This window comes from Nerophis ophidion, linkage group LG06, assembly GCF_033978795.1.
Source record: "Nerophis ophidion isolate RoL-2023_Sa linkage group LG06, RoL_Noph_v1.0, whole genome shotgun sequence".
NCBI lineage: Eukaryota > Metazoa > Chordata > Actinopteri > Syngnathiformes > Syngnathidae > Nerophis > Nerophis ophidion.
Genome location: NC_084616.1, coordinates 3019571 through 3034076, shown reverse-complemented (window position 1 = coordinate 3034076; position 14506 = coordinate 3019571). Strand labels below are relative to the sequence as shown.

Genomic DNA, 14506 nt, shown 5'->3' with positions numbered 1-14506 from the left:
ATTCATCCAGGACTTCCTATTTTAAGGGCATCGGGTGGATCACAGGTGGCCTCTCACCAGTTCATGCTCTAAGACTAGATAGGACACCGCCAGACCTTGACTAGACTTACTGGACTAGAGCTGGCCTATCTTGGTACTTTTAAGGACTAGATAGTACAGCACTAGACTAGACTTGCTGGATTAGAGCAGGCTTAATCAGTTCAAAGACTAGTATAGTACAGCTCTGGTCCAGCTTGTCTAGTCTAGGGTTGTCCTATCTCGTCTTTAAACTGATGAAGCTTGCTCTAATCCGGCTATCTTAAACTGTCCCTTTATGAAAATGGAAAATGGGTTATACTTGTATAGCGCTTTTCTACCTTCAAGGTACTCAAAGCGCTTTGACACTACTTCCACATTCAACCATTCACACACACATTCACACACTGATGGCGGGAGATGCCATGCAATGCCCTAACCCACACCCATCAGGAGCAAGGGTGAAGTGTCTTGCTCAAGGACACAACGGACGTGACGAGGTTGGTACTAGGTGGAGATTGAACCAGGAAAACTCAGGTTGCTGGCACGGCCACTCTCCCAACTACGCCACGCCAGTTGGGAGAGTAGTTAGATGTAGAGCTGTACTGTCTAGTCCTTGATAGTATCCAGATAGCCCAGCCCTAGACTAGACTAGCTGGACTAGATTGTACTATCTAGTCTTTGAACTGACAAAGACAGCTCTAATCTGGCTCGCCTAGTCTAGCTCAAGAGCTCTCCTGTCTAGTCTTTGAGCATGTTGAACTGGTGCCTCTCAGCTGAGCAGACTTAATCAGTTTGAAAACTGTATAGGACAGCCCTAGACTAGACTATTAGGACTTGGGCTGTACTATTTAGTCTTTCAACTGATGAAGGCAGCTCTAACCTAGGTAGCCTAGTCTAGGTTAAAAACTGAACTGTCTGTTCTTTGAGCTTGAACTCTTGCCTCATTAGCGGAAGATTCATCAGTTCAAAGAAGGTACGAAAGCTCTAGATTAGACTATCCTTGCTGGACTAGAGCTGTAGACAAAGACTAGATAGGAAAGCTGTAGACAAATTAAGCTGGACTAGGCTAGCTGGTCTAGACCTGGACTATTTAGTCTTGTGAATTGATAAAGCTTGCGCCGATTAGAGGCTAGAAGGACAACTAGATAGGTATCAATTAATAAATAGCACAGCTCTAGTCCAGCTAGTCTAGAGCTGTCCTATCAAGTTTTTTAGCATGTACTGGCTGGCACCTCTCTTTGGAGCAGGCTTCATCAGTTTAAAGACTAGATAGAACTACTCTAGTAAAGCTACTATATATAGCCATTGAGCTGTCTGTCCTAACTTAATCTTTGAACTGATGTAATAGGTAGGTCAATTGTAGTCGAACAAAGGTCTAGCTCTAGGGCTGTCCTGTCAAGTCTTTGAACTGATGACGCCTGCTCCGATGAGAGGCGCCAGTTCAGGCTTGGACAGCTCTAGACTAGCTGGACTACAGCTGTGCTATTTATTATTTGATATATATTTTTAGCTGTCGTTCTAGCCTCTAATTGGAGCAAGCTTTATCAATTCACAAGACTAAATAGTCCAGGTCTAGACCAGCTAGTCTAGTCCAGCTCAATTAGTCTACGGCTTTCCTATCTAGTCTTTGTCTACACCTCTAGTCCAGCAAGGCTAGTCTAATCTAGAGCTCTCCTATCTCGTCTTTGCTCAAAGACTAAGATGGAACAGCACTTGAGCTAGATGGGTCTAGCTGTATTAGAGCTGTCCTACCTGCGGGGGGGCAAAGAAGTGTTTAGTCAGTCACAAAAGTGTGCAAGTTCTCCCACTGAAGATGTCATTTTCATCATTATGTACACTGTGGGTACAACTCAACTGTGAGAGACACAATGAGAAAAAAATCACAGATTTTAAAAAAAAATGTATTTGCAAATGTTGTAAAAAAAGTACTTGGTCAATAACAAAAGTTGATTTCAGTATTTTGTTCTATACCTTTGTTGGCAATGACCGAGGTAAAGGTTTTGTGTCAGTCTTCACAAGGTTTTCACACACACTTTAGCCCATTCTTCCATGCAGATCTCCTCTAGACCAGTGAGGTTTTGGACTTTCAACTCCCCCCAAACATCGTCTATGAGGTTGAGATCTGGAGACTGGCTAGGCCACTCCAGGACCTTGTAATTCTTCTTAGGAAGCCAGTCCTAGGTTGTGTGTTTGGGATCATTGTCATGCTGAAAGACGTTTTATCTTTAATGCCCTTGCTGATGGAAGGAGGTTTTCACTCACAATCTCGCCATACATGAATTCTTTCCTTTACACGGATCAGTCGTCCTGGTCCCTTTGCAGAAAAACATGATGTTTCCACCCCTGTGCTTCACACTAGGTTTAGTTGAGTTGAGTTTAGTGTCTTAGGTGTCTAATGCTTAAACCAAAAATAAACAAAAGGTGAGTGCCCCTAAGAAAAGGCATTGAAGCTTAGGGAAGGTGGTGCAGAACCTAACTAAAACTGAACTGGCTGCAAAGTAAACGAAAACAGAATGCTGGATGACAGCAAAGACTTACTGTGGAGCAAATACAGCGTCCACAAAGTACATCCTAACATGACATGACAATCAACAATGTCCCCACAAAGGATAAAAACAACTGAAATATTCTTGATGGCTAAAACAAAGTAGATGCGGGAAATATTGCTCAAAGGAAGACATGAAACTGCTACAGGAAAATACCAAAAGAAGAGGAAAAGCCCCCAAAATAGGAGCGCAAGACAAGAAGTTAAAGACTACACACAAAAACAGACTATCATTGAATCTCAGTAAAACTAAAATAATGCTATTTGGTAACAGTAGAAAAGAAAGTCAAACACAAATACAAATAGACGGAATAGAAATTGAAAGAGTAAATGAAACCAAATTTCTAGGTATAATGATTGATGATAAATTGAACTGGAAATCTCATGTAAAAAATATACAACATAAAGTTGCAAGAAATACATCAATAATGAATAAAGCCAAATATGTTCTAGACCAAAAATCACTTTATATTCTCTACTGCTCACTAGTGTTACATATCTGAGTTACTGTGTAGAAATATGGGGAAATAATTACAAAAGAACACTTCATTCACTAACAGTATTACAAAAAAGATCAGTTATAATAATACATCATGTTGGATATATAGAACATGGTGTCCTTCGACAGCTCTTTGGTCTTGTCCAGAGTGGAGTTTGGAGTGTGACTGTTTGAGGGTGTGGACAGGTGTCCTTTAAACTGATAACCAGGCCAAACATTAATAAAGGTCACCAATGGAGGACAGAGGAGCCTCTTAAAGAAGAAGTTACACGTCTCTGAAAGTCAGACATCTTGCTTGTTTGTAGGTGACCAAATACTTATTTTACAGAGGAATTTACCAATTAATTAATTAAAAATTCTACCATATGATTTCCTGGATTATTTCCCCCCATTTTGTCTCTCTTAGCAGAAGTGTACCTAAGATGACAATGACAGGCCTCTCTCATCTTTTTAAGTGGGAGAACTTGCACAGTTGGTGGCTGACGAAGGACTTGTTTGTCCCACTGTAGTTTTCAAAGTGGTTAATCCTGCTTCAATGAGGCACCAGTTCATGTTTAAAGACTAGATAGGAGAGCTTTTCAGCTAGACCAGACTAGATGTCTTTTAACTAGTGAAGCCTACTCCAGTGAGAAGCCAATTAACAACCTGACCTGTCTGTCCAGTATCAAACATGGAACAAAATACACATCTGAAGTGTTTATTTATGTTAGATGTATCCATCTGGGTAGCAGTTTATCGATACTGATTGTTCACTTTTTCTGACTTCAATATTTATCACAGTGTATTTGTCCAACAACCATTGCCATGTATTTATGTTATTTAAAGAGGGTGACAATAATTGAATACTTTTGGAACAAGAATAAGAGGGACAAGCGGTAGGCTCAACTACTGCAACACACTTCATGTCGGGATCCCCAGCAAGAACATTCAGAAGCTGCAGTTCTTACAGAATAGTGCTGCTAGGATCCTGATGAGAGTGCGGAAATACCACCACATCACACCAACTCTCAAATCCCTTCACTGGCTTCCTGTCCCACTCAGGATTGAATACAAAGTCTCCCTACTAACCCACCAGTGCCTCCATGGAAATGCCCCCCTTTACCCCCTTCACCACAACTCCGCACCAAACAGGCTAACCTCCTCCAACCTCCATGAACAATGCTACGAATTATGGGAGACCGGGCTTTCTGCTCTCGCTGCTCCCAGTCTGTGGAACGCTCTCCCTGACCACCTGAGGGCACCACAGACTGTGGATGCATTTAAAAAAGACTTAAAAACCCTTCTTTTTAAAAAAAAAAAAAAGCCTTTTTATAGATATATGCATACTAGTTCTAGCTATTAGACTGTTCTATTTTTTTTTTTTATTATCTTTTTATTATTATTTTAATACACTGTAGCACTTTGAGGTTGTTTGTTCAATGTAAAGTGATTTTTACAAATAAAATCTATTTTTATTATTAGAAAATGGATAGAAGAAATATCCTGCGTAAAACTATCTCTTCTTACTATTGCATCGTTTTGTTGACAAGAAGACAAGGGTTTGAGCAGTGAAACGTGACTAAAGTGTGTTTATACTACCAGGTGCGGAGGCAGCATATGGACCGTTGTTCCAATTTCCTGGTCCACGAGCTGGGGGTCGTGGACCAAGCTCAGGCCAGCGACCGCATCTTCTTTGTCTCGGCCAAGGAAGTTCTTCAGGCGCGTGTGCAGAGAGCTCAAGGAATGCCTGAAACAGGTGGGACTGGGTATAATTAACCTATTAAAGTCCAGCTTTAGTGGAAATTTTACATCTTCTTTTCTGTATGTTTGGGGGCCAGGCGAGTATAAAAGCATCATGTCATTGTTCACGTTTAGTCAGATGGTCAACAGGAATTGTTCTAAACCTGTAATCCTTACACTGTGTGCTCCATCTAGTCGTGTGCCAAAGAATCACTTGATTAAAGTACCGTTTTTTATTTTCCCATGTTCAAACTGTGTGTAATGTTACTGGGGACAAAAATAACCAATATACTACCTGCCCTGTTTTTAAATGAATACTCAGGCCTGCTACGCTACTGTATTTCAATGTTGAACATTATGGTGGTACTTTGACAGCCTATTATTATTATTATTATTAGTATTTAGTGTTTTCTGAGCTGGTATTTGGTGAAAAATGTCTGAGAACCTCTGATCCAAACAAACAGATCCAATGTCGCTAACTTTACCAAGAACTAATTTGGTTGTCCTGTTTCAGGTGGAGCTCTTGCTGAGGGATTCCAAGCTAGAATGTTTGAGTTTCAGAACTTTGAGAGGCGATTTGAGGTAGGACTAAAATGTGGAAACCATTGAAACCTTGTTTTTTTGAGGATTTTCATTCGTACTCCTAAACCGGGGGTCGGCAACCCGCGGCCCGAGAGCCGCATGCTGCTCTTTAGCGCCGCCCTAGTGGCTCTCTGGGGCTTTTTCAAAAATGTATGAAAAATGGAAAAAATATATATTTTTTTTTAAATATAGTTTCTGCAGGAGGACAAACATGACACAAACCTCTCTAATTGTTATAAAGCACAGTTTTTATATTAAACATGCTTGACTGATTCGAGTATTTGGCGAGCGCCGTTTTGTCCCACTAATTTTGGCGGTCCTTGAACTCATCGTGGTTTGTTTACGTGTACAACTTTCTCCGACTTTCTAGGACGTGTTTTATGCCACTTCTTTTTCTGTTTCATTTTGTCCACTTTTAATGTTGTGCGTGAATGCACAAAGGTGAGTTTTGTTGATGTTATTGACTTGTGTGGAGTGCTAATCAGACATATTTGGTCACTGCATGACTGCAAGCTAATCGATGCTAACATGCTATTTAGGCTTTCTCAGGGGTCGGTTGATTGATTAATCGATTGATTGATTGAAACTTTTATTAGTAGATTGCACAGTTCAGTACATATTGCGTACAATTGACCACTAAATGTTAAACACCCTAATAAGTTTTTCCAACTTGTTTGGGTCGGGCGGGGTCCACGTTAATGAATTCATGTTAGGGTTGAAAAAGCCATATTGGACCAAAAATACAAAAACAAAACTGTCTGGATCCGAAAACAATTAAAAGCCATATTACATACAGATAGTGTGTCATGAGATATAAATTGAATTAAGAGGACTTAAAGGAAACCAAATGAGTTCAAATATAGCTACAAATGAGACATAATGTTGCAATATGTACATACAGCTAGCCTAAATAGCACGTTAGCATCGATTAGCTTGCAGTCATGCAGTGACCAAATATGTCTGATTAGCACTCCACACAAGTCAATAACATCAACAAAACTCACCTTTGTGCATTCACGCACAATGTTAAAAGTTTGGTGGACAAAATGAGACAGAAAAAGAAGTGGCATAAAACACGTCTTAGAAAGTCGGAGAAAGTTATACATGTAAACAAACTATGGGGAGTTCAAGGACTGCCAAAATTAGTAGGACAAAACGGCGCTCACCAAATACTCGAATCAGTGAAGCAGGTTTAATATAAACAGTGTGCTTTGTAACAATTAGGGAGGTTTGTGTCATGTCTGTCCTCCTACAGAAACCATATTAAAACAAAACAAAAATGTTTCCCATTATTTTTTTCCATTTTTCATACATTTAAAAAAAAAAAGCTCCAGAGAGCAACTAGGGCGGCGCTAAAGAGCGGGTGGCCGACTCCCGGGCTAGCTGTATGTACATATTGCATCATTATGCCTGATTTGTAGCTATATTTCAGCTCATTTAGTGTCCTTTAAGTCCTCTTAATTCAATTTATATCTCATGACACTCTATCTGTATGTAATATGGCTTTTAATTGTTTGCGTCTCCAGACAGATTTGTTTTTGTATTTTTGGTCCAATATGGCTCTTTCAACATTCTGGGTTGCCGACCCCTGTCCTAAGCATATGTAGTGCCAGTAATATTTGGCAGTGTCTTTTTTTAGTAGGAATGCACGACAAATATAAATATCAGACTGATAAATATCAGGTCGATATGAGGAGTTATGAAGTCTTCACGATAAATCTAGTGATAACATTTATCACTAGATTAAAAAACACAACTAAGAAAAATGAGCAAACTGTGCCAATGAAACATTGCTTCGATCGTGTGGGACTTCTTCACTCTTTCGGAGGAAGACCTTTTGTGTGTTATTTGCATCAAATGTTCTGCATACATTATGCAAAGAGGGGGAAAAAACATCCAGCTTCACCAAATCAAACCTTATCAGCCAACCGAAACGCCAGCGTTGCTGTGACGGTGTTTTGAAAGCCTAGGAAGATTGTGATTATCTGTATTGGTATTGGCTTGAAAAAAGAAAATAATGTGCATCCCTAGTTTTTAAGGTTCCGGTATTGGTGAACTCTCTCTCTTACATAATTTAGTAAATCATAATTGTACAAACCCTGTTTCCATATGAGTTGGGAAATTGTGTTAGATGTAAATATAAACAGAATACAATGATTTGCAAATCCTTTTCAAGCCATATTCAGTTGAATATGCTACAAAGACAACATATTTGATGTTCAAACTCAAACTTTATTTTTTTTGTTGCAAATAATAATTAACTTAGAATTTCATGGCTGCAACACGTGCCAAAGTAGTTGGGAAAGGGCATGTTCACCACTGTGTTACATCACCTTTTCTTTTAATGACACTCAATAAACGTTTGGGAACTGAGGAAACTAATTGTTGAAGCTTTGAAAGTGGAATTCTTTCCCATTCTTGTTTTATGTAGAGCTTCAGTCCTTCAACAGTCCGGGGTCTCCGCTGTCGTATTTTACGCTTCATAATGCACCACACATTTTCCATGGGAGACAGGTCTGGACTGCAGGCGGGCCAGGAATTTACCTGCACTCTTTTTTTACGACGCCACGCTCTTGTAACACGTGCTGAATGTGACTTGTAATTGTCTTGCTGAAATAAGCAGGGGCGTCCATGAAAAAGACGGCGCTTAGATGGCAGCATATGTTGTTCCAAAACCTGTATGTACCTTTCAGCATTAATGGTGCCTTCACAGATGTGTAAGTTACCCATGCCTTGGGCACTAATGCACCCCCATACCATCACACATGCTGGCTTTTCAACTTTGCGTCGATAACACTCTGGATGGTTCGCTTCCCCTTATGTGTGGATGACACGATGTCGAATATTTCCAAAAACAATTTGAAATGTGGACTTGTCAGACCACAGAGCACTTTTCCACTTTGCATCAGTCCATCTTAGATGATCTCGGGCCCAGAGAAGCCGGCGGCGTTTTTGGATGTTGTTGATAAATGGTTTTCTCTTTGCATAGTACAGCTTTAAGTTGCATTTACAGATGTAGCAACCAACTGTATTTAGTGACAGTGGTTTTCTGAAGTGTTCCTGAGCCCATGTGGTGATATCCTTTAGAGATTGATGTCGGTTTTTGATACTGTACCGTCTGAGGGATGGAAGGTCACGGTCATTCAATGTTGGTTTCCGGCCATTCCGCTTACGTGGAGTGATTTCTCCAGATTCTCTGAACCTTTTGATGATATTATGGAGCGTAGATGTTGAAATCCCTAAATTTCTTGCAATGTCACTTTGAGAAAGGTTGTTCTTAAACTGTTTGACTATTTGCTCACGCAGTTGTGGACAAAGGGGTGTACCTCGCCCCATCCTTTCTTGTGAAAGACTGAGCATTTTTTTGGGAAGCTGTTTTTATAGCCAATCATGGCACCCACCTGTTCCCAATTAGCCTGCACACCTGTGGGATGTTCCAAATAAGTGTTTGATGAGCATTCCTCAACTTTATCAGTATTCATTGCCACCTTTCCCAACTTCTTTGTCACGTGTTGCTGGCATCAAATTCTAGAGTTAATGATTATTTGCAAATAAAAAATTAAGTTTATGAGTTTGAACATCAAATATGTTGTCTTTGTAGCATATTCAACTGAATATGGCTTGAAAAGGATTTGCAAATCATTGTATTCTGTTTATATTTACATCTAACACAATTTCCCAACTCATATGGAAACGGGGTTTGTAATAATCTATCAATATAAATAGTAATGCATTGTTGAACTTTTAATTGAGATCTTTATTTTGACATAATTCTTACATATTGCTTGCTGATGTACTGTAAATGTGTTTGATTGATATAAAGACTCAACATGAACATTCTAGACAGTTCAAAAGTAGCAGGAGAGGGGAAAAACAAGTTGACTTTATATGCTTATTTGTGTTTTATTGTATGCATTTAACCAAATGTGTTTACAATCTGCAAAGTATGTGAAAATACCGTTTGAACTTCACCAAATGCCACAAAGTAATTTTGAATATTCTGCACTGAATGTCTTCGGTAGTTTCTGTAGGTTGACATCACTGGAAATTAGAGAGATTTTTTCTTTTTCCTTTTGTATGCATTCTAAGTTGTAAAGAAATAAATACATAAATAGTGTGTCAATGGGGGCTCTCTGTTTCGCCAGAAGACCCTCTAAATAACCATCCAAAACTCGCCAAAAATACTGTATATACATATCATGACCTGAATATTAACCAAATATTTGCGATGATATTATTATAGCAACAGCAACTGATAATAAGAAATACACTATAGGAGTATTTATCAATCTTAAAAAAGCATTAAACACTATAGATCCATCCATCCATCCATCCATCCATCTTCTTCCGCTTATCCGAGGTCGGGTCGCGGGGGCAGCAGCCTAAGCAGGGAAGCCCAGACTTCTCTCTCCCCAGCCACTTCGTCTAGCTCTTCCCGGGGGATCCCGAGGCGTTCCCAGGCCAGCCGGGAGACATAGTCTTCCCAATGTGTACTGGGTCTTCCCCGTGGCCTCCTACCGGTACCACTATAGATCATTCTGTATTATTGTCCAAGTTGCATTCACTTGGTGTGAGAGGAGTAGTTTTAGACTGGCTAAGAAGTTATTTAGATAATAGACAAGAGTTTGTGGGTAATACATCTGAAAAAATGAGGATTGAATGTGGAATTCCACAAGGTTTGGTTTTGGGACCAACATTGTTTATTTTATATATTAATGATATATGTGAGGTAACTCTCAAAGTTCAAACCTTGTTGGATTTAAAAAAGTAAGTAGAGTATTTAAGAATGAAACCAAAAGTTTTTTAGGGCTCTAGGATTTATTTGACCTATAAATAAGCCCGGGTCTTATCATAAAACCCGCAGCATATCCACACATAACCAGAGTTACATGATCTTTTTGGATCTTAAATCCTGCACTTTTGACTCCGTCCCGCATTATAAAAGTGCAGGAGGGCATTTGTTTCCAAAATAAGTCTTGTCTCATCCATATTAAAAACGTGTTCACGATTATATCCCCCACCACAGTATACATTCTGTACTGTACTGGACATGAATAATATTGTACATGTACTTAGCCAATCAGGACGTACAACACAATGGACATTCATACGCTGGAAAAAAAGAGCTTGCGACACTGTTAAAAATGACACGCACAGAAAAAGTCAATGTAACTGCGAGCCTGTGTAAAGTGAAACGTGTTGCGGCGAGGGAACACTGTACAGGTGCTGGTCTTATTATTAGAATATCATGAAAAAGTTGATTTATTTCATTAATTCCATTTAGAAAGTCAAACTTGTAGAATGTATACATGCATTCCAAACAGACTGATACATTTCAAGTGTTTTTTGCCAAAAAGGAGATGATTATAGCTGACAACCAATGAAAACCCTAAATTCAACATCTCAGAAAATTAGAATATGGTGAAAAGGTCAGATATTGAAGACACCTGGTGCCATACTCTAATTAACTAACTAACTCAAAACACCTGGAAAAGCCTTTAAATGGTCTCTCGTTTTGATTCGTTATGACACACAATCATGGGGAAGACTGCTGACTTGACAACTGTCCAAAAGATGACCATTGATACTTTAAAGAAGGAGGGCAAGACACAAAAGGTCATTGCCAAAGAGGTTGGATGTTCCCAGAGCTCTGTGTCCAAGCACATTAATAGAGAGGCCAAGGGAAGACGGGATAACCGCGCCCTGGAGAGGATTGTCAAACAAAACCGATTCAAAAATGTGGGAGAGATCCACAAAGAGTGGACTGCAGCTGGAGTCAGTGCTTCAAGAACCACCACGCACCGATGTATGCAAGATATGGGCTTCAGCTGTCACATTCCTTGTGTAAAGCCACTCTTGAATAAGAGACAACGTCAAAAGCGTCTCGCCTGGGCTCAAGACAAAAAGGACACTGCTGCTGAGTGGTCCAAAGTTATGTTTTCAGATGAAAGTAAATGTTGTATCTCCTTTGGAAATCAAGGTCCCAGAGTCTGGAGGAAAACAGGAGAGGCACAGAATCCACGTTGCCTGAAGTCCAGTGTCAAATGTCCACAATGGGTAATGGTCTGGGGTGCCATGTCATCTGCTGGTGTTGGTCCACTGTGTTTCCTGAGGTCTAGGGTCAATGCAGCAGTCTACCAGGAAGTTTTACAACACTTTATGCTGCCTGCCGCCGACCAATTTTATGGAGGTGAAGATTTCATTTTCCAACATGACTTGGCACCTGCACACAATGCCAAATCTACCAGGACCTGCTTTAAGGACCATGGTATCCCTGTTCTTGATTGGCCTGCAAACTCACCTGACCTTAACCCCATAGAAAACCTATTTGGGTATTGTGAAGCGGAAGATGCAACAATGCTGAAGAGCTGAAGGCCACTATTAAAGCAAGCTGGGCTCTCATAACACCTGAGGGTGCAACAGACTGCTGGACTCCATGTATTGCTGCAGCAATTCAGGCAAAAGGAGCTGCAACTAAGTATTGATTGACGCACATGCTGAAACTTTCCATGTTCATACTTTTCAGTTGGCCCACATTTCTAAAAAATATTTTTTGGTACTAGTCGTAACTAATATTCTAATTTTCTGAGATACTGAATTTGGGATTTTCAGTAATTGTCAGTACTAATCATCAAAATTTAAAGAGATAAACATTTCAAATATATCACTGTGTGTGTAATGAATTGATATAATATGTAAGTTTCACCTTCTGAATATAATTACTGAAATAAATCAACTTTTTCATGATATTCTAATAATATGAACAGCACCTGTATATGATAATAGCTTCAATATCGAGGCAACTTGTTTTTACATTCTCCTGCTACTTTAATAATATCAGTGAGGTTTGTTTATTAATTTATTATTTAGCAACATTTTTTTTTTCATCACATATGCAAGGAATCTTGACATTTGATTTGCCATCAGCTAGCCTGTGTGCGTAAAGTTTCCAGTCACTTTCCACTCATGTCACCTTTTTATTCAGCAACAATAAATGAGTTAGATGTGATGTTGATGATGGATGTGATGATATTTAATGTTGTTGACATTTACTCGCTGACAGGAGTGCATCTCCCAGTCGGCGGTGAAGACCAAGTTTGAGCAGCACACAGTGCGTGCCAAGCAGATCTCTGAAGCTTTGCGGCACATCATGGATGCAGTGCACATTGCTGCACAGGAGCAGAGGTGAGCTGATAGTGATTTGGGATTAGCTTTTTCTGGGACCTCTTTTGCTTACCGTATTTCCTTGATTTGCCGCCGGGGCGCTAATTCATTTAAAACCTCTTCTCACTCCTGCGCTTACCAAAGGCATGCGGTAAAAGTAAGCATGCGCTAATTATTTTAAAACCTCTTCTCACTCCGGCGCTTACTAAAGGCATACGGTAAATTTAGGCCTGCGCTTATAAATTTGAGTGTGATGTAAGGATACCATCATGAAAAGCACATTTAATAAAAAAAACGTTAATGTACGGGAGCCTGTAAAGGACTGTATTTTACCTTGGGGGATGCTCCACTGGATCGGTTCGCAACCGAGTGTGAAGCGACCGGAATGAGAATCAGCACCTCCAAGTCCGAGTCCATGGTTCTCGCCCGGAAAAGGGTGGAGTGCCATCTCCGGGTTGGGGAGGAGACACTGCCCCAAGTGGAGGAGTTCAAGTACCTAGGAGTCTTGTTCACGAGTGGGGGTGGAGTGGATGGTGAGATCGACAGGCGGATCGGTGCGGCGTCTTCAGTAATGCGGACGTTGTATCGATCCGTTGTGGTGAAGAAGGAGCTGAGCCGGAAGGCAAAGCTCTCAATTTACCGGTCGATCTACGTTCCCATCCTCACCTATGGTCATGAGCTTTGGGTTATGACCGACAGGACAAGATCACGGGTACAAGCGGCCCAAATGAGTTTGGGTCTCTCCCTTAGAGATAGGGTGAGAAGCTCTGCCATCCGGGAGGAACTCAAAGTAAAGCCGCTGCTCCTCCACATGGAGAGGAGCCAGATGAGGTGGTTCGGGCATCTGGTCAGGATGCCACCCGAACGCCTCCCTAGAGAGGTGTTTAGGGCACGTCCAGCTGGTAGGAGGCCACGGGGAAGACCCAGGACACGTTGGGAAGACTATGTCTCCCGGTTGGCATGGGAACGCCTCGGGATCCCCTGGGAAGTGCTGGACGAAGTGGCTGGGGAGAGGGAAGTCTGGGCTTCCCTGCTTAGGCTGCTGCCCCCGCGACCCGACCTCGGATAAGCGGAAGATGATGGATGGATGGATGCTCCAATTATTCACTATTTACCCAATAAATCTAGTCTAAGAGAGAGTGAGAGGAGACGGTTTATATAGTTGAAGTGAAGTGAATTATATTTATATAGCGCTTTTCTCTAGTGACTCAAAGCGCTTTACATAGTGAAACCCAATATCTAAGTTACATTTCAACCAGTGTGGGTAGCACTGGGAGCAGGTGGTTAAAGTGTCTTGCCCAAGGACACAACGGCAGTGACTAGGATGGCGGAAGCGGGAATCGAACCTGCAACCCTCAATTTGCTGGCACAGCCACTCTACCAACCGAGCTATAATGCCCCACAATTCGAACAATTTACTATATACACCACATAATCAATCAATCAATGTTTATTTATATAGCCCCAAATCACAAATGTCTCAAAGGACTGCACAAATCATTACGACTACAACATCCTCGGAAGAACCCACATAACCAGACAATAATAAACACTCGTCCCCACTCACACGCTACCTCCCCAACTCGTGCTGTCCACTTCTCTCGCAGCAATGTAGCCACGATAGCACACAACTAAACTCTTTATAATGTTCCACTCTCGCTCTCCAAATAGTAAACAGTCACAGGGTAGAGGGTCTCTTTAACAGACTTAACTAATACGTGACTGAACCTGCCGTTCGTGAAGTCACTGTGTAGCAAACAAACACACGTGCGAGCTGCGGTTAGAACACCCGTCCTAACTACTGGCAACGTGAGTGCCCAAACGTCCTAAACTTTAACGAGTGCAACTTATAAACTGTCACTTATAACTCACTGAAATAGGAAGCCCACTGTGGTTATTTGTCTGAACTGCAACCATGGTGAACTATCTCTTGTGTAGTATTACTGACGCTACGTTGCTTGTTAATGCCGCAGCTCTTT

General features: G+C 40.9%; 1 protein-coding gene across 1 annotated transcript in view; it reads left to right on the top strand.

The window, feature by feature from the left end:
* mfn2 (mitofusin 2) overlaps positions 1 to 14506 on the top strand; it is a 48975-nt gene that overhangs the window by 12115 nt on the left and 22354 nt on the right. Inside the window, exons 8-10 of the mRNA XM_061902466.1 lie at positions 4644 to 4797; positions 5296 to 5363; positions 12427 to 12548. Of these exons, the coding sequence (XP_061758450.1) occupies positions 4644 to 4797; positions 5296 to 5363; positions 12427 to 12548 (344 nt within the window). The remainder of the gene's footprint in view (positions 1 to 4643; positions 4798 to 5295; positions 5364 to 12426; positions 12549 to 14506) is intronic.